The sequence below is a fragment of the Somniosus microcephalus genome, chromosome 1 (genome assembly GCF_052327205.1).
Source record: "Somniosus microcephalus isolate GS21.2 chromosome 1, FLI_Smic_1.0, whole genome shotgun sequence".
Lineage (NCBI taxonomy): Eukaryota > Metazoa > Chordata > Chondrichthyes > Squaliformes > Somniosidae > Somniosus > Somniosus microcephalus.
This window is the reverse complement of record NC_140987.1, coordinates 207,368,589-207,389,690: the sequence shown is the minus strand read 5'-3', so window position 1 is coordinate 207,389,690 and position 21,102 is coordinate 207,368,589. Positions and strand designations below refer to the sequence as shown.

Genomic DNA, 21,102 nt, shown 5'->3' with positions numbered 1-21,102 from the left:
GAAAATGGTTTAATGATCTTCTGCGCACATTAAAAGTAAGTATCACATCACACTTACCTTCAATCTGCTTCCCTTCTCTTCTCATCATCAGCACTCTGCCTTGTCAGCCTGCTCCTCCACATCTCACCTTACCCTTACTTCCCTTGCACCCTTACCTATCCATCTCTCTCTCTGTACTGAATCACTTCACCATCCTACTATGCACCCATCACACTTGCTCACAACAACGCACAGGGAGGCAGCTTCCTCTTGGCACCTCACTCCATCTTGGTCTCCCTCTAAGCTTCTATGTTATGGATTCTTCACACTCCATCAATCTCACTGAAACGCCACTTGTGTCCCTCCTTGCAGGAAAAGATAGCCCACAATAAGAGGGACGACAGGAGGAGGGCCACCATCCCTCGCTACATTGACAAGCGCTGAGGAGGCTGCTCATGACATTGTGGGAGGTGGCAAGGAGCTGGAAGTGGGGGACGGAGAGACGAGCGCAGTAGAGGAAGCTGGTGACAGAATAGATTTTCAACCCTCTCATTTAGATTTCATGATTGGCTGAAATGGCATCTGATGCTCAGAGAGATTGCCTTTTGATCATCTGCACAATAGGATGTGTCTGCTACCTAAATATCAGATGTCTAACTCATGCCTTTACTCTCCCACAGGACCATCGAGAGCCCCCCTCCCCACTGTCCAGGAGGAAGAGCCGGATGACTCCGCAGAGGAACCTGCAGCCTCTCAGGGAGCAGCGTCACCAGGACTCAGCGCACCCAGCACCAGCGCAGAAACGCACACCTCGGTGGGCCCTGCGCGACACAGAGTAGTGTTGTCACCTGGTGAATCAGCTCACAAGTGAGCAGCAGCAGATGGTGGAGACAGTGACAGCAGTGGAGAGTCCTGGTCGCAGGATGCTCCTAGCTCTGCTCAACTGCATGTAGACGCTGTGTCTCTGGGGCCATTCAGAAAGAGAGCGGTACTGGAACTTCAGGAACAAGTGCAGGAGTCTCTGACAGAGTTTGCATCGATGGTAACTGCGAGGGTGCGGAGAATGGAGGAGTCCATCTCAAACATGAGCACTGCCTTGGTAGAGGCAATGGTGCATGAACGTGCTGCCATGGAAAGGATGGCAACCTCCATGGAGGACATAACTTGCCAGACTCAGCAGAGCATGGTGACTCTCCTAGGTGGTCTGCTATGGAGGATAGATGGGGGCAGCTATTGAGGAGAGACACCAGAGTAACATGGACGTCCCCGTTATGAGGACTGTCAGTAGAGGTAGGTCCTCATGGCCCCACTGATGTTCAGTAAGGTGCTCTCCAGCTACTTGCTAGCAGTGAAGTGCAGGTGACCCATGAGAGGGATGTTGGTGGCTGACACCAAGGAAGTGTGAGGTCCTCTCCAAGCGCTCACACGACCATGCCACTGCGGAGCCCTCGGTCAGAGCCCCAGATTCCGCACCCAACTGAGATAGCTGTCTCAGCCCCTGCATAGCCGCAGGAAGAGCAGACTGTTGTGGTGCTCTCCCAGGCTCCCAAACCCAGAGGACGCCCGCCAAAGGTGTCTAAGCAGGTGCAGTAGAGAAGTAAGCAAGCTGTCTCTACATCTGCTGAAGCCACAGGGGAAGCACCACATAGAAGCACGTGTAAGAGAAAGTTAACACACAAATAGTCACAAGGGTAGTCACTTGGGTGTTTTCATCTGATACAAAAGTTTGTCATCGTTATTATTAATGAATTAAAGAAAAGCGATGGCAAAGATTCAAAGAGTTGGCCTATGTCTGCTCAGAAATGGAAGTTGCACAGTGAGGGATCAGGGCGCCTTTCATCTATAATGATGGTGGTTAGAGTGAGAGAAAACCACAGTTTATTGCACAGATGATGTATGGTGTGTAAAGAAGGGTGGCCAGATATTCATTTCCATGTGCCAGCCATATGTGGTTGATGCATCACATTACGCGAATCTGGCATGGATAAGTGCATCCCTTGCTGCTGTGTGTCGGGAGCAGTGAGAGCGGAGGTTCAGTGAGTATTTATACTCAATTTCGCGGGCTTTTTTTCACAGGCCATTGTCGGAAGCGGTGAGAGCGGAGGTTCAGTGAGTATTTAAACTCACTTTCGCGTGCTTTTTTACAGCGGCTTACCAATCTCGCAGACCGGCAGCGGCGTTCCAGAGCCACGTCACGATTCTAAACATGACGCGGGCAGGAGGAAGCAGCTGATTGGGTGAGTACTTATATACTCTATAATTTGACAGTTAAGGTTTTCATAAAGTTTAGAAGGTCTTAACTTGGTGGTTATAGATTCTAAGGTCTCTGTTGTGTAGCAGGGAGTGCAGGGAAACAAGGGCCCTTGAGTATATCATTTAATAGTAGTATAATTGGTGGTATTGATTTAATTTAAATTAATTGAAGGGTAAGCCATGGCAGCAAAGCTTGGCCCTGTGGTATGCTCCTCCTGCACTATGTGGGAAATCAGCGAAACTTCCTGTGTCCCTGTCGACCATGTATGCAGGAAGTGTATCCAGCTGCAGCTATTGGCAGACCGCATTGCGGCGCTGGAGCTGCGAATGGATACATACTGGAGCATTCGCGATGCTGAGGACGTCGTGGATATCACATTTAATCAGTTGGTCACACTGCAGCTAAAGGCTGCACAGACAGGAAGGGAGTGGGTGACCGCCAGGCAGAGTAGTAGGCGCAGGCAGGTAGTGCAGGGGTCCCCTGTGGCCATCCCCCTCTCAAACAGATATACCGCTTTGGATATTGTTGGGGAGGATGGCTTATTGGGGGAAGGCAGCAGCAACCAACTTCCTGGCACCATGGGTGGTTCTGCTGCATGGGACGGGAGGAAAAAGAGCGGAAGAGCTATAGTGATAGGGGATTCTATTGTAAGGGGAATAGATAGGCATTTCTGCGGCCGCAAACGAGACTCCAGGATGGTATGTTGCCTCCCTGGTGCAAGGGTCAAAGATGTCTTGGAGCGGCTGCAGGGCATTCTGGAGGGGAAGGGTGAACAGCCAGTTGGCGTGGTGCATATAGGTACCAACTATATAGATAAAAAAAAGGGATGAGGTCCTAAAAGCTGAATATAGGGAGTTAGGAGGTAAATTAATAAATAGGACCTCAAAGGTCGTAATCTCAGGATTGCTACCAGTGCCATGTGCTAGTCAGAGTAGAAATAGAAGGATATTTCAGATGAATACGTGGCTAGAAGAATGGTGCAAGGGGGAGGGATTCAAATTCCTGGGACATTGGAACCGGTTCTGGGGAAGGTGGGAACAGTACAAACTGGACAGTTTGCACCTGGGCAGGACCGGGACCGATGTCCTAGGGGGAGTGTTTGCTAGTGCTGTTGGTGAGGGTTTAAACGAAAATGGCAGGGGGTTGGGAACCTGTGCAGGGAGACAGAGGAAAGGGAAGCAAGGATAGAAGCAAAAGACAGGAAGGAGAAAAGCAAAAGTGGCAGTCAGAGAAATCAAGGGTGTAAATCAAACATGGCTGCAGTAAACAATAATTCTAAAAGGTCCAAAAGTGTTAAAAAAAACAAGCCTGAAGGCTTTGTGTCTTAATGCGAGGAGCATTCATAATAAGGTGGATGAATTAGCTGTGCAAATAGATGTAAACGGATATGATATAATTGGGATTACGGAGACATGGCTCCAGAGTGACCAAGGCTGGGAATTCAACATCCAGGGGTATTCAATATTCAGGAAGGACAGGCAAAAAGGAAAAGGTGGTGGGGTAGCATTGCTGGTTAAAGAGGAGATTAACACAATAGTAAGGAAGGATATTGGCTCTGATGATGTGGAATCTGTATGGGTAGAGCTGAGAAATACCAAGGGGCAGAAAACGTTAGTGGGAGTTGTATACAGACCCCCAAACAGTAATGCTGAGGTTGGGGATGGCATTAAATGCGAAATTAGAGATGCATGCAATAAGGGCACAGCAGTTATCATGGGTGACTTTAATCTACATATAGATTGGTCTAGCCAAATTAGTAACAATACTGTGGAAGAGGAATTCCTAGAGTGTATACGGGATGGTTTCCTGGACCAATATGTTAAGGAACCAACTAGAGATCAGGCCATCTTAGACTGGGTACAATGTAATGAGAAAGGATTAATTAGCAATCTTGTTGTGTGAGGCCCCTTGGGGAGGAGCGATCACAATATGATAGAATTCTTCATTAAGATAGAGAGTGAAGTAGTTGATTCAGAGACTTGTGTACTGAATTTAAGTAAAGGAAACTACAATGGTATGAGGTGCGAGTTGGCTAGGATGGATTGGGGAATGTTACTTAAAGGTTGACGGTGGATAGGCAATGGCAAACATTTAAAGATCGTATGGATGAACTACAGAATTTGTTCATCCCAGTTTGGCATAAAAATAAAACAAAAAAGGTGACTCAACCGTGGCTAACAAGAGAAATTAGGGATAGCATAAGATCCAAGGAGAGGACATATAAATTGGCCAGAAAAAGCAGCAAACCTGAGGATTGGGAGCAGTTTAGGATTCAGCAAAGGAGGGCAAAGGGATTAATTAAGAGGGGGAAAATAGAGTATGAGAGTAAGCTTGCAGGAAACATAAAAACTGACTGTAAAAGCTTCTATAGATATGTGAAGAGAAAAAGATTGGTAAACTCAAGCATAGTTCCCTTGCGGTCAGAATCAGGGGAATTTATAATGGGGAACAAAGAAATGGCAGACCAATTAAATACACACTTTGGTTCTGTCTTCACAAAGGAGGACACAAATAGCCTCCCAGAGATGTCGGGGAACATAGGGTCTAATGAGAGGGAGGAACTGAAAGAAATCAGTATTTGTAGGGAAATCGTGTTAGGGAAATTGATGGGATTCAAGGCCGATAAATCCCCAGGGCCTGATAAGCTACATCCTAGGGTACTTAAGGAAGTGGCCCTAGAAATAGTAGATGCATTGCTGGTCATCTTCCAAAATTCTATAGAATCTGGAACAGTTCCCATGGATTGGAGGGTAGCTAATGCAACCCCACTATTTAAAAAAGGTGGTAGAGAAAAAATGGGGAATTATAGACCGGTAAGCCTGACATCGGTAGTGTGGAAAATGCTAGAGTCCATTATAAAAGATGTAATAGCAGAGCACTTGGAAAACAGTGACAGGATCGGACAAAGTCAACATGGATTTACAAAAGGTAAATCATGCTTGACTAATCTACTGGAATTTTTTGAGGATGTAACTGGTAGTATAGATAAGGGAGAACCAGTGGATGTGGTGTATTTTGACTTTCAGAAGGCTTTCGATAAGGTCCCACATAAGAGACTAGTGTGCAAAGTTAAAGCACATGGGATTGGGGGTAAGGTACTGACTTGGATAGAAAACCGGTTGGCAGACAGGAAGCAAAGAGTTGGAATCAACGGGTCTTTTTCCGAGTGGAAGGCAGTGACTGGTGGGGTATCGCAGGGATCGGTGCTAGGACCCCAGTTATTCACAATATATATTAATGATCTAGACGAGGGAACTAGATGTAATATCTCCAAGTTTGCAGACAACACAAAGCTGGGTGCATGTGTGTGCTGTGAGGAGGATGCAGAGAAACTCCAGTCCGATTTGGACAGGTTGGGCGATTGAGCAGATGCATGGCAGATGCAGTATAATGTGGATAAATGCGAGGTTATCCACTTTGGTGGCAAAAACAGGAAGGCAGATTATTTTCTGAATGGCAATAGACTGGGAAAAGGGGAAGTGCAAAGAGACCTGGGTGTCCTTGTGCACCAGTCGCTGAAGGTAAGCATGCAGGTGCAGCAGGCGGTTAAGAAGGCAAATGGTATGCTGGCCTTTATAGCGAGAGGATTCGAGTACAGGAGCAAGGATGTCTTGCTACAGTTGTACAGGGCCTTGGTGAGACCACACCTTGAGTATTTTGTGCAGTTTTGGTCGCCTTATCTGAGGAAGGATGTTCTTGCAATGGAGGAAGTGCAGCGTAGATTCTCCAGACTGATACCTGGGATGGCAGGAATGACGTATGAAGAGAGATTGGGTCAATTAGGCTTATATTTGCTAATGTTTAGAAGAATGAGGGGGGATCTCATTGAAACTTATAAAATTCTAACAGGACTAGACAGTAGGTGCAAGAAGGCTGTTCCCGATGGCGGGGATTCCAGAGCCAGCGGTCACAGTCTAAGGATAAGGGGTAAGCCATTTAGGACTGAGATGAGGAGGAATTTCTTCACCCAGAGAGTGGTGAACCTGTGGAATTCTCTGCCACAGATGACAGTTGAGGCCAATTCATTAAATATATTCAAGAAGGAATTAGATATATTTCTTAAGGCTAAGGGAATCAAGGGATATGGGGAGAAAGCAGGGACAGGGTACTGAATTTGGATGATCAGCCATGATCGCATTGAATGGCGGAGCCGGCTCGAGGGTCCGAATTGCCTACTCCTGCTCCTATCTTCTATGTTTCTATGTGCTCGCATGCTGCTGAAATTGGCACATGCGAGGCATCCCTCATCTCCTGCCTCCTCCTCCTCTTCCTCCTAGGAGGCTCTGTGCTGAGCCAGTTGTTCCTCAGGATGCGCTAAGCCACGCTGCTGTGCAATGTTGTGCAGGGCACAGCAGATCACGATGATTCTGGAGACCCTGGCTGGTGAGTGCTGCAGGGCTCCACCAGATCTGTCGAGGCATCAGAATTGTACTTTCAGCAAGCCGATGGTTTGATTGATGATGCTTCTGGTGGAAATGTGGCTCACATTGTACCGCCCCTCTGCTTCGTTTGATGGCCTCCTCATTGATGTCATGAGCCACTTTTTCAGGGGATAGCCTTTGTCGCCATGTAGCCATCCGGCAAGTTGGGTTGGCGGATTGAAGAGTGGAGGCACAGTTGACTGCTGCAGGATGAATGAGTCATGGCAACTGCCAGGGTACTTGCCGGAAACATGTATAATGATCTTCCTGTGGTTACACACCAGCTGGATGTTCAGGGAGTGGAATCCCTTGCAGTTGACAAATAAAGCTGGGTTGTGATGGGGGTGCCCTTAAGGCCACATGGGTGCAGTCAATGACACCCTGCACCCTTGTGAAGCCTGCCATATTTGCAAATCCAACCGCCCACGAGTTTACACTTGCTTCATCCGTGGAGAAGTGGATGTAATTTTGCGATTTTGCAAAGAGCGCATCGGTAACCTGCGTGATGCAGGTGTGTGCGGCTGACTGGGAGATGCCGCTGATGTCTGCTGCTGATCCCTGGAAAGAGCCTGAAGCAAAGAAGTTGAGTGCGGTGGTGACTTTGCCAGCCACTGGTAAGGAGTGTCCACCCGCTCATCTGGGCTCCAAGTGTTGGTGCAGCGAAAGTCTCAGCCTCCTTTGGCACTGCTGCTCACTCATGCTGAGGAAATTCATCTTTGGCCTGTAAACCCTGTGTTGCGGGTATCTCCTGCGGCGATGTGCAGCCCTGCGCTGACGCCCTCTGCCCTGTGCATCATCAGGTGGCTGAGTAGAAGGTTGGCGCTCCTGCTGTTGGTGCTGCTGTTGTGTCTGGTTCTGCTGCTGCCGCGGCTGCTCTTCCTCCGAATCTAACGACCAGGATGAGAGGATATAAGTGGTTCCCATTCTGCTGGTGGATACCTCAGTTGAGCGATAGAGGTTGCAAGTGCTCAATCAAAGTGGCCAGAGGATCTTCCAAGGGTCAAACTGCAGATGGATCTCAGCTTGAACACTTACAAGATCAGTAGAGCTGCAAAATGTTTGCCAAAATTTCAAAGTACTAATTTGTGCCATCTCAAACTCAGCCATGTTGTAGGACTGTTTTTAAGCTGCTCCAGCAGCTGCCAACAATTCAGCTCCTTACTAAACCCGGCACAATACAGCTGACATGTTTGTCTGACAACAGGTAACACACAGATAAAACTTCAAAAATCGCAACAGCCAGTTAAAATAAGATTAGCCATGCAGTTAACAAGCTGTTAACTGCCTTAATTGCCTCTCCTGCCATTTGGTGTTGGGTCTGATCGGGACTCACAGACCCGACACTTGGCAAAGTACCGTGGAGACGGGATGGTGGTGGGTTCGTAACCCGCCGTCAATCATTCCGAATTTTACTCCCGACCCGCCTCCAAACCCGCCCTCTGAACGCCGGCAAATTCGCGGCCTTAGTCCTTCTTCAGCTAATGACATTCTTGTCTGCACTATCTCCTCTGACTTCAATTGGAAGCCCAGCACACCCAGTTGTAAAAGCTGCCTCCAAGAATCCTGCTTTTGTCATTAATATCAAACACTTCTCTTTCCCTCAACGAGTCTTAATTTGCTATAAACCCAAATTGTATCCCACATCTCCAGAGGTCATTCCAACCTACTGTCCACTCCTGGACAAATGATAAGAAAAAAAATCATGTCACCCAAAAGGCAATCACCTGCACATGTCTAGTCATCAACCTCTCTGTGTTATAGCTTTTCTCTATTTTATTAATACTACTATCGTGAGTTCTCCTCTGTTAATACTATTATCTGTGCGCCTCTGAAAATGTCTCCCTTGTTCCTTCCAAGCACCAAATATGCCATTCTACATGGTTTTCTTCATAACTGTGTTGAAATCTGGGCTTATTACATAGCTTCCTATTGCAGAACCTCAGAACTGTGGAACCCCTTACCTCCCCTAGTCATTCCATCCTCCTACAATTTTCTAGCTTTTAAAAGTTAGCTGTCACCTAATTTCCTGATTTATGACATTGTCACTTTCATTCTTTTCAACCTTGGTGATGTCCTGCGGCTTGTTTTCTGAATAACAATAATGGCCACGACTTGTTGAAACTGGGGCAAAAATATGAAATTATTGAATTTTCTAACCTCGTTTACTAGCTCATTTGTAATTCCAGTAGGTCATAATTACAGAAAAAAAATTCAAAAATAATTAATTTACAGAAGATACTTCATAGCGATCCATGCTATAGAACTTATTTTGTTGAAGTATCATACTAGTATATTACTTACTAGCTGGGGGGGCCTGGCATTGCCAGGGCAGTTTAGAGGGCCACGTGGTTGACGGCCGGCCGCTGCCGCTCCCCCGCTCTGTGTCTCGGGCCGCGCGGTTGACGGCCACCTGCTGCCGCTCCCCCGCTCTGTGTCTCGGGCCGAGCGGTTGTGAGGGCCGGCCCGAGTGGCCCCAACTCACCTCCCACTCCGGGGGGCCAACGCAGCTGCCCCGCTCGCTGTTGAGGAAAAGCAGGGGAAAAAATGGCAGCAACGTTTCCGGAGGCTGCAGGATTAGGTCCCGCCCATGACACACCGATTGGTCAACCATCAGGTCACTGAACTGTAGGATTGGTCAACCATCACGTCACTCAACGCTAATGAGCGGTAGGATTGGTCAACCGCTAATGAGTGGATTTTTGAACGTTTTTTGTATACTGTCCGAACAATTTTTGTCTGACCAAAAAGTAAATACACCTATGATACTCCCCTGATCATCAGCTTTCTTTTGATATAACATATGTGTAGGTACGCTCTATAACTTTTGAGTGTATAGCGGACAGACAGACATACAGACAGACATACAGACATACAGACATACAGACAGACAGACAGACATACAGACATACAGACAGACGGACAGACAAACCAACTGCTTTATATATATAGAAATAAGTATATTGTATTTTTCCCCTTGAAATTGTTTTACTGCACAGTATTGCCTTTGTTTCTTCCAATGTTATTTTGATGATTGTCATAAAGCTCATCATCGAGAAACTACCTGTGAAATAACACTAGACGGCCAGCTGGTGGTGCCGTCCAAGGTGTATAAATACTCGGGCGTTGGCCCCAGCTCGCCAGGGACATTTTGTAAGACAAGGAGCTAGTGAAGTACAACTAGACTTCCATGTTCTGAAACAAGTTGATTAAAGCCTGGCTTTATGCTCAAACCAAGTGCATAGTGAGTTTTATTACATCAATGATTACGTTTTAAGTTTTCTGTCTTAAAATTTCTTTATTTTTGACCTGAAAAGTAACATATGTCTGTCTTACCTCCCATACACTTTAAGCGTCACCTATTTATTCCGCCAAAGTATTGCAAGTCCAAAGCTCACTTCACAGCACCCCAAGCTTTTACTATGAGAAATCTATTTAGTTACATTCCAATATTCCATTAAAAACTTGAACTAGACTATCGCTGTTCCTTCATCGTCACTGGGTCAAAATCCGGGAACTCCCTCCCTTACAGCACTGTGGGAGTACCTTCACCACAGAAAAAGACATCAAGTTTTCCTATTAGTTCCAGCATCCAGATGAACTGCATGAAAAAATGGCTTGAGTCAGGTTTTGTTGACATGATGATGGTTCCTTCAGTTCTCAATATTCATATGTTGATCATACTAACAAATACAAGCCTTGAGTAGCATTTCTTACAATAGCAATTCAAAAGGATTAATGAGAATAAGCACACCCTATAAATAAAATTTGCATAATAACACCAATTCTACCAACTACTGAATGTATGTCACCAAGTTTGCAAAAAAATCCTAATCAGAATTGTAGTTCAGACAGTCTCCATTTGTATTTTGGGACTGAACCTGGAACAAAGCCAGAGCAGAAATTAATCAATCTGTTTTTTTGTCCTTTGTGTCTGAGATATCCTCAACTTTAGCTAAAAGGCTAAACTGTATGCAAGTCTTTGTTTCAATAAATACCATTCAAAGCTTGCATAGTTCCATTTTAAAAAAATTCATTCTGAGGATGTGGGCTTCGCTGGCAAGGTCAGCATTTATTGCCATTCATAGTTTCTCTGATAAGATGGTGGTGAGCTTTCTTCTTGAACCACTGCAGTCCGTGTGGTAAAGATGCTCCCACAATGCTGTTAGGTTGGAAACTACAGGAATTTTGACCCAGTGGCTAAAGTCCAAGTCAGGATGGTGTGTAACTTGGAGGTAATAGTATTTCCATTCACCTGCTGTCGTTCCAGGTGGTCGAGATTGTGGGCTTGGGAGGTACTGCCACAGAAGACTTGGTGAGTTTCTACAGTACATTCTGTAGATAGTGCACACTGCATATGCCGGTAGTGGAGGGGGTAGATTTTTAGACTAGTGGATGAGGTGCCGATCAATCGGATTGCTCTGTCCTGGATGGTGTCGAGCTTCTAGAGTGTTGTTGCAGCTGCACCCATCTAGGTAAATGGAGAGTATTCTATCACACTCTTGACTTGTGCCCTGTAAGTGGCGGAGAGCATTGAGGAGTCAGGAGGTGAGTCAAGTGCCACAGAATACCTAGCATCTGACTTGCTCTAGTTGCCATGACATTTATGTGGCTGGTTCAGATGATTTTCTGGTCAATGGTAATCCCCAGGATGTTGATGGTGGGGAAAATCGGTGATGGTAATGCCATTGAATGTCAAGGAAGAAAAGGCTGAACTGTCTCGTGTTGGAGATGGTCATTGCCTAGCACTTGTATAACATAAATGTTACTCGCCACTTATCAGCCCAGGTCTTACTACATGCAGGCATTGACTGCTTCATTATCTGATGAATGACAAATGGAGCTGAATACTGTGCAATCATCAGCAAACAGCCTCACTTCTGCCCTCATAATGAAGGGAAGGTCATTGATGAAGCAGTTGAAGACTTGGGACTAGGACGATGCTATGAGGAACTCCTGCAGCGATGTCCTGGGACTGAAATGATTGGCCTATGATATGTCCTTTGTGCTAAGTATGACTTCAGTCATTGGAGAGGTTTCCTCCTGACTTCAGTTTTACTGGAGCCCCTTGGTGCCACACTCGGTTTAATGTTACCTTGATGTCAAGGGTAGTCACTTTTGCCTCACCTCTGGAATTCACCTCGTGTCCATGTTTGGACCAAGGCTGTAATGAGGTCTGGAGCCAAGTAGTCCTGGTGGAACCAGTTATATCTGAATGTAAAATTGTCTGATTATGTGCAGTCTCTCTGACTTAAAATATTATCAACAATTTTAGTTTCAAACCACATATGACCACAGAGATTCTTGGTAATGTTAAACTTTTTGCAAAAGTCAAAGCAGAATACACACAAACACACAACAATTTCCAATGTATATTTCAGAGAAAGAGTACTTCTCTGGTAGAAAAAAATGATAAATACGGATAGATAACTGTTTAGGTTACCTTAAAATTAAAATATTTGTCCTGTCTTGATTTTCAAAGGAAACTAATTCCATTACTTAGAAAGTTATATCATGGAATGTCCATGAAATATTTAATAGACATTATATCATGTATATTATCAGCACCAAGAGTTACAAATTGTATCTCAGTGCCCTCCATTTGTACCATATACTAATTTGACTGAAGTAATTACAATGAAGTTCCTTGCAAGGTTTAGTTTTACAAATGAGATAAGCTGATGTGTAGATTGTGGTACAGTTACAGTAACGTCCATGTAAAACTTATTTCATTCTTAATAGAACATGGTCAATGCTTAACTGTAATGTTATCCCCCTGAAAAATATTTCATAAAGATTGCATTATCACTAAATCTGATTATCTTAAAAAAAAACTTCTTACACCGTAAAACCTTTCAATTAGACCATTTCACAGTTACTCTTGTGGGACAGGTCTGTAAAATAGTGCAAATACCGACAAGCACAAGCATTAAAAAATACAGACAACACAGGGCAAGGCAACAAGAAATACAGTGGGTACACGAGTACATTAGCCAGGCAGTCACATGACAAAGGTCAACATTCTGTGACTGCTAGAAGTTCAAAGAAGAGATAGACATGCAAGAAAGAGGTGTTGCCATGGTCTGTGCTTGCACTTACCAACCTCCACAATACTAGAACAGTTGGGACCTGTGAATCCATCGGGACACTCACATGAAAAAGGTTCATCCGCCAACCCTGTCATGCAGGTGCCACCGTTCTCACATGAGTTGGGTTCACATACTTCCCCTGTTAATAGAAGTAAAAAAGGTTAAGAATTAGGGGATAATGTCATGATAAAGTATTAAGATCAGAAAATTTATATAAAAAGATCAAGACAAATTGATAAAACACAACTGTGACAACTCGCCAAGAAAAAGTATAGAAGACAAGTAGGCAAAGTTTCAGCAGGGAAATAATCTATTATGTATTAAAATTGGAAGGTGAATCTTAACAACCCATTCCAAAATGAATGGTAAAACACTATGTCAGCCTCTCCTATGGCATTTTCCTATTTTAAAAGTGCCCACATGTACCTGCCATACCACTTATGCCTGTACATGGTGCTGTAATGGACTTTTGCAATGTTAAAAGAACTGTCAAGTAACATTAGGTGCAAAACCCAGTATCAGGGTAGTATTACAGGTTTGTAAATTAGCATACAGTTTTACTGCAGAGTAACTGAGGCCACGATTTTGCTGACCTCAGTGGGTCCGTGGCGGGCGACGTCGATGGTGGGTCCCGACCACACTGCTGGCTCGTCCTGACCCCACTGCTGGCTCTATCCCGCTGCCTGAAATGAATTTCCCGAGATTGGGCTTCTTAAGCCCACCCAGTGCATTTCCCAGCCAATTAGACGAAGTGGGTCTGCTGATGTCATTTGATGACACGTCATCAGCTGGTTTCCTTAAAGGGACCATGGCCAACTTTATTTTGACACTTGAGCTGTAAATGTTCTACAGCATTGAGGTGCTGCAAACACTGACAAGCACTGCACAAAGGCACAGGGCTGCACCCAGGCTCTCCCATGACTCCCTCCATATGCTTATGGAGGGAGTCACAGCAGGCAGGGAGGTCCTCTTCCCTTCCCATGGGTGGAAAAGAACTCCCCAGGAGATCAACACAGCCTGGTTGCACATTGCACAGGAGGGGACAAGCAGGGATGTCATCAGGAGGACCTGGGTGCAGTGCCGCAAACGTTTCAATGATCTCAGTAGATCACGAGACATTAGTACAAAGCCACACTCAACCTCATCCTGCTGTGCCTCTCATCGCATCCCCATCACTCTGCCTTCCCTACCCTACTCCTGCACATCCTTACTCACACCAACTTACCGTGGCCCTCCACCCAGCCCTCTCTATCTATATTATCACATCCCCATCTCACTAGCCACCCCTCACACTCACACTCATCCTAGTGCAATCATATCAACTAACAACACACAAGGGTAGGCACTTGGGTGTTTTATTCAATGTTCATGTAAAGTTTCTGTTAATGTGGTTTCAACCATTGAAACCTTTATTTTCAACACTTTGTGTTCTTAGACAGATTTGTGTGCACCTTTGGAAGTGGATTAGTGAGTTGCAGTGAATGATGAGACATAACGGTACCCCCCGCAATGGTGATGAGTGTGAAAGGAATGGCTTGGACATCGTAGGGATGCTTTATGGTGTTGGTGTGGGGTGGTACCAACCTGGTGCATCATGTGGCAGCCAGGGTGTACAGCATCAAGTGAAGTAAATGTGGCCATGGTGAGGCCATCCCTGGCCTGCCGGGCAGCAATGTGGTCGGGTGCTGATGCCCTGTGTCCTGTGCAGCATCAGGTGATTGCAGAGAAGGTTGGTGTTGTTGTTGGTGCTGCTGGTGTGCTTGGTGCTGCTGGTATTGGGGCTGATAGTGGTGGGATTCTGAGGACCAAGGTGAGATTTTTTCAAGGGCACCGATGCTGATGGAATAGATGGCAGGTGAGGTTGAGATGACAGAAGCGATCTGGCAATGGTGAGCGAGGTTGTTCCAATGAGCTGACACTGGATAGAGAGTTTGCTCCAAACACTTGCAACCTGCATAAAGCTCAATCTTTCTCCCAAATGCAGTAAGCAACAGCTTCTAACCTTGGAAAGTGAACAGCTGTGAGATGGGAGATTTTATAGCACATTTCAAGCTGTCAAGTAATCAGCTGATTCAATGGCCATTCATCTCCCACCTCAGCTTAACAGATGTGATCCTTGAGCAGCAAGGACCCTATGGGCAAGCACATAAAATCAAAAGGTGAGCTGAAATTCATTCTTAAGTGGCTCTAAACAAGTTCATAATTACCTGAATTGGGTCCCCCGCCGCTGCGTGTCAGGTCTGTTTAGCGCTGACAGACCCGACATCAGGGAAAGGCGTGTGGTGGCGGGTTCACAGTGGGGTCCGCTGGGGAAAAAAATCCCTTTCCCACCCGACCCGCCACCAATCACGCCTGCTGACCCCCCCGGAAAATCTCAGCCTGAGTGTCTGCAAAGGTATGATTTTCCCACAATAAATTTTCATTCATACAAGTCCGAAAAGTAAATGTTTTTTCAGTCACTGGCTATTTATGAAGAAAACAATTATAATTTTGCTATACATAGCACGTAGACAAGATTTTTCTCTGTAATCTTTATAAGTGCACTCCTCCACATATAAAGGGTCTGAACCAAGTACTCTTCAACTGCAACTAGGTTGTATCAGATTCCTGAGTATTCCTTTCTTGACCTAGCTATAGTGACAATGAAGAATCCCCAGTTTCCAAACCAGACATTGACAAGGACAACTGCATAGTTAGTAACCAATAGTAGCAGAGTAAATATCTACTTCTAACAACCCATTTTGAAGAGTTTACTTACAAAGTCCATCTATGTATACAGAAACAAAGATATGATAATATTCTGAGAGTAAAAGCCATTAATGTAATTGTTCATAAGGGCTATAGTAAAGAATGCAACTCATTCTCTATCACACAAGATTTAAAAGTGAAGCAGCCAAATCTTCCTTCCCTGACACAGGAGCATTGAAGGTAACTGAAGCACTCTACCACTACCCTAAGAACAGCTAATTCTGCACAGACCAGGGACCACATTTAGGACCTTCCTGGATGTGAGGCTCAACTGTTCACACTGAACCATCAGGGGTGCACACAAATAGCAATTACACATCACATTAATTAAGTGGACTTAATGGGGAGGCATTCTATACCAGCCTCTTTTCAAAATCTATTTTTACTGTGGGCCACCCTCTACACAGAACGACACAATCAACCTTGGCGCAGTTGGCAGCACTCTCTGAGTCAGAAGGTTGTGAGTTCAAGCCCACTCGAGACTTGAGCACATAATCTAGGCTGATGCTGTCTTTCAGATGATATATTAAACTAAGACCCCATCTGCACACTCAGGTGGATGTACAAGATCCCACAGCACTATTCAGAAAGGAGCAGGGGAATTCTCCCATTGTCCTGGCCAACATTTAGCCCTCAACCAATACATAAAACAAATGGTGTGGTCAGTTATTTCATTGCTATTTGTGGGAGTTGAAGTGTGCAAATTGGCTGCCGTATTTCCTACATTACAATAGTAATTACGCTTCAAAAAGTACTTCATTGGCTGTAAAGCGCTTTGGGATGTCCTAAGGTCATGAAAGGCACCCTATAAAAGTGCATTCATCGATTCCTTCATTCCTGAGGACCTCTTTCTCCAACTTCTAAAAGAGTATAAACATATCCAAAGGAAAGCAGTGTTATCACTGGAGAAAATGGCCCAGAAATTCGGGTCGGTGGCTTCCCGCAGGTGCAAGTCCCCGACCTGCACTTACCTAGCGCGCCAGCCGTTGAGCTGTGGGGCCGCGTGGGATTCCGATCCTGGGCCTGCTCCAGCTGCCGGCGCGCAGTGCTTGCGTATCCCAGGGGCGCAGTTAGTTTGAAGCGTCCCCTGGGATCACGTGGGCCATGAGGAGCCAATCGGAGCAGGGAATGCTCCATTCATAAGATTGACAGGAAGAGCTGTCAAAACTTATAAATACTATGGCCCCAAAACATCACTAAATCTTCAAATAAATTTTAAAAAACATCACATTTTTTAAATAAACTATAAATTACATGAAATAACTATTTTAAACAATAATTTAAATTTTTGAAAAAAATAATTTTATTTTCTAACGGGGCTAAAAATAAATATACCTTGCTTTAAAGTATTTAAAAATAATAAACTTGTGGAAAAAATGTTTTAATTTTAATTAATTCACCACTTACCTTGTAAAAAGCTGCCCTTATGCCTGCTTTTTATATGTGTAAATTCTGCAGACTTACCCTCCCGGGAAAACCTGCAAAAAAAAACTAAGTTCGATGCGCACATGTAGCCTCTCCCGCGCACACGTTCAAACTCTGAACCCCTTTGTTCAGGGGAACGGAAGTGCCAGTTTCCCGCACATGCACAGTGCATGCAGGGAACCGGCACTTCCATTGGGCTTACGGGTGAGTACCCCGTGCGTACTCACCCATGGAGACCCGAATTTCTGGGCCACTGTTTATTAGAATACACTAAGTCAATAAACACAGAATAATAAAGAATCAATAAGAGGTTGTGTTTCTGTCATGTGGCAGTTTGGCTACAAACCTACTGACCTTGATGATCCCCCTCTTATATCTAAACTTTCCATCCACCTCCTCAGTCTCTCCAAAATTTAGAACCCCTCCTTTCATAGATTCATATCCTTTTTCTTCTCTCCTCCTGCCCAATTTCCTTATTCCTGCATCAAAGGTACCAGCTTCCGGAATTGCAGTGCTTGGTTCCCCATTTTCAAATAAAAGCAATAAACCACAGAAGATACCAAGAGTTGAGGCCATGCAAAGAAATGTCAGGATAATCTTGGATACAGCTACATGACAACAGTCCTAGTTGAAAGGCCAGCTGCTGGGTGGTGAGCACTTATGTGAAAAACATTACCTTAAGCCTTTTATCTTAGAATTACTTTTGTGTGATATTGTTTGCACAAATACAATGAAAAGGTCATTATGAGCTTCAAGCATACCTTTAGTGTTCGACATCAACAGTGACGTTCTACCCATTATGCAACACTACAGCACTCCACTAAAATTAGACAAAACAAATCATGCCTTTTAGTCCCCATGGTTACTTCCCACTCTTGTGCTACCTTTTTCAGCTAGCTTGGGTCATGGAATTCTTCACAAGCCACTTAGACCTCAGTATGCACAATGAGCCAAGGATGTTAAAACCTCAGTCACTGACATCAAATGAGATGTAATCAACATCTTGGGATCTAAACTCTGGATGAATGTGTAACTCCAAACTGAACATTAAGATCAATTAAGGGACAAATCTTCTGTAAAAGTGCATGACATCACACTTCTCCCAAGCCCCCAAATGAGGCAAGACAGCAGTAAGATGCCAGAATTTCAGGTAATGTGCTTTTTTGCAGGCAAGGCAGAACTATAAGTGGTATTTTTTCTATCAAATCAAAGCCATAATAAATCTGTGAAGCCAATCTAAAAAGCTAGTTTACTTCATGTTGGTATGGATAAGTAGTAGGTCCACTACAAGATCTCCCTTTTAAAAGGGTGGGTGGGAGTGGAAGAGAGACAGAGAGAAGGTAAATGTGCAATATTTGAAGAAAATAAATCTCTTAAGTGTTAAGTTTGAAGTTACAAAAACAATTCGATCTCCAATGCCACTAGTTAAAGATCATGGTAGATAAATTGAGCTGTGTAGCTCCCTTTTTTAGGCGCTATGCGGCCACCTAACGCTCGAAAATGAGATGTGCACACTTCCGCTGAGAAGGGCGCAGCACGCCATCTTGGTAAAGAGGTTTGTGTGTGTGCACCTAACCACCGCCTGCAGCATGCAGAGCAAGCAGACGGGTTATGATGTCAATCAGTGTAAAATGCTGATTTTATACCAGTTGCTGCCATTTTTGAACCCCACACTTCAGCCAACACCCTGTCTTAACCTCGCAAAGCTGAACACAACAGTACAAACATATGAATTAGGGGCAGGAGTAGGCCACTCGGCCCCTCGAGCCTGCTCCGCCATTCAATAAGATCATGGCTGATCCGATTACTCCACATTCCCGCCTACCCCCGATAACTTTTTACCCCCTTGCTTATCAAGAATCTGTCTACCTCTGCCTTAAAAATATTCAAAGACTCTGCTTCCACTGCCCTCTGAGGAAGAGAGTTCCAAAGACTCATGACCCTCTGTGAGAAAAAAATTCTCCTCATCGCTGTCTTAAATGGGCGACCCCTTATTTTTAAACAGTGACCCCTAGTTCTAGATTCTCCCACAAGAGGAAACATCCTCTCCACATCCACCCTGTCCCGACCCCTCAGGATCTTATATGTTTCAATCAAGTCACCTCTTACTCTTCTAAACTCCAGTGGATTCAAGCCTAGCCTGTCCAGCCTTTCCTCATAAGACAACCCGCCCATTCCAGGTATTAGTCTAGTAAACCTTCTCTGAACTGCTTCCAATGCATTTACATCCTTCCTTAAATAAGGAGACCAATACTGTACACAGTACTCCAGACGTGGTCTCACCAATGCCCTGTATAACTGAAACATAACCGTCCTACTTTTGTATTCAATTCCCCTTGCAATAAACGATAACATTCTATTAGCTTTCCTAATTACTTGCTGTACCTGCATACTAACCTTTTGTAATTCATGCACTAGGACACCCAGATCCCTCTGCATCTCAGAGCTCTGCAATCTCTCACCATTTAGATAATATGCTTCTTTATTATTTTTCCTGCCAAAATGGACAATTTCACATTTTCCCACATTATTCTCTATTTGCCAGATCTTTGCCCACTCACTTAACCTATCTATATCTCTTTGTAGCCTCCTTATGTCCTCTTCACAATTTACTTTCCTACCTATCTTTGTGTCATCAACAAACTTAGCAACCATATCTTCGCTCCCTTCATCCAAGTCAATTATATAAATGGTAAAATTTGAGGCCCCAGCACTGATCCCTATGGCACGCCACTCGTTACATCTTGCCAACCAGAAAATGACCCATTTATGCCTACTCTCTGTTTCCTGTTAGCTAGCCAATCTTCTATCCATGCCAATATGTTACCCCCTACACCATGAGCTTTTATTTTCCGCAATAACCTTTGATGTGGCACCTTATCAAATGCCTTCTGGAAATCTAAGTACAGTAAATGGAATGAAGTACCCTCCCACCAGCTATTTAATGGGATCATGAGCTACTTACAGGTTAGTTGCTGGATTATTTCTTCTGGCTGCTGGTGCAATTGTACGTGCTTTTGGAGCTTTTCTATACTTGGCTCAAGTTTGAATAGTCTACAGGGATTGGGCTGGCTGATGCTGAAGTACTTTACTGTTCATTTAAAATTTTGTGCGGAAACAAGTTGCTTAGGTGGCCTGGTAGAACTTCCTTTGGGAATTGAGCATGACTGGGAGAATGAAGAGAGCCCACACAGAGCAGGACAAGCTGCCAGAAGAGGGAGGAGGAGGAGGGGGAGCACATCACTCAACAGGAGGCCATATCTGCCAAGGGTCTTTCGGGAGCAATTCTCTTACCTCAACTTCAGCGAGGACCAATGCATGAGACATCTTCGCTTCACTAAAGAGGTTGTGACTGAAATCTGCCAACTGCTGCAGCCACAACTGCAACCTCAAAGCAGGCAAGAACAGCATTGCCTGTGGCTGTCGAGGTGCACGTGGCTCTTAACTTTTATGCATCTGGCTCCTTCCAGAGTGCTACTTGAGATATAAGCAACAACTTACAGTTTGCAGTACACTGGTGCATAAGGGATGTCACTGAGGCTCTCTATACACAGAGAAACACATTCATCTCATTCCCTCTTGCCAAAGACAGGTAGGCAGAGCAAGCACAAAGGTTTGCACAGATTGCAGGCTACCTCATGCTGCAGGGTACCATTGACTGCACGCACATTGCTTTGCATGCGTCTCATATGAACTCTGCAATTTTCCTGTACTGAAAGGATTCCACTCCCTCAATGTGCGGCTGGTGTGAGACCACAGGTGAATGCCTGTTACCCTGGCAGTAGTCACGATTCCTTCATTCTGCGGCAGTCCTCTTTGGCACCTGTATTTGACCCAACATGGCAAGTCAAAGGCTGGCTACTGAGCGACAAGGTTTGTCCACTCATGACATGGCTCATGACTCCAGTCAGGAACCTACACACACGTGCACAGCAGGCCTAACTGAGAGCCATGCTGCCACAAGGAACATTACAGAGCACGCTATTGGTGTCCTCAAGCAATGCTTCCACTGCCTGGACCGCTGTGGCGGAGCCCTGCAGTACTCTGAGTGGGTATCGAGATTTGTGGTAGTATGCTGCATGCTGCACAACCTTGCTATTATGAGGGAGCAGCCCTTGCCACCACCTACCAGGCAAGAAGCTAAGGAGCAGGAGCACGAGGAAGAGGAGGAGGAGTAAGTGGAGGAGGA

At 45.0% G+C, this 21,102-nt stretch overlaps 1 protein-coding gene across 4 annotated transcripts in view; it reads right to left on the bottom strand.

Moving 5' to 3' along the window:
- The window catches only part of LOC147124559 (EGF-like repeat and discoidin I-like domain-containing protein 3), a 367,544-nt gene that overhangs the window by 261,808 nt on the left and 84,634 nt on the right, over positions 1 to 21,102 (bottom strand). For 3 of the 4 annotated variants that reach the window (XM_085989340.1, XM_085989347.1, XM_085989355.1), the window contains exon 2: positions 12,751 to 12,879. In XM_085989340.1, the coding sequence (XP_085845466.1) occupies positions 12,751 to 12,879 (129 nt within the window). The remainder of the gene's footprint in view (positions 1 to 12,750; positions 12,880 to 21,102) is intronic. The other variant, XM_085989352.1, reaches the window with a different exon arrangement.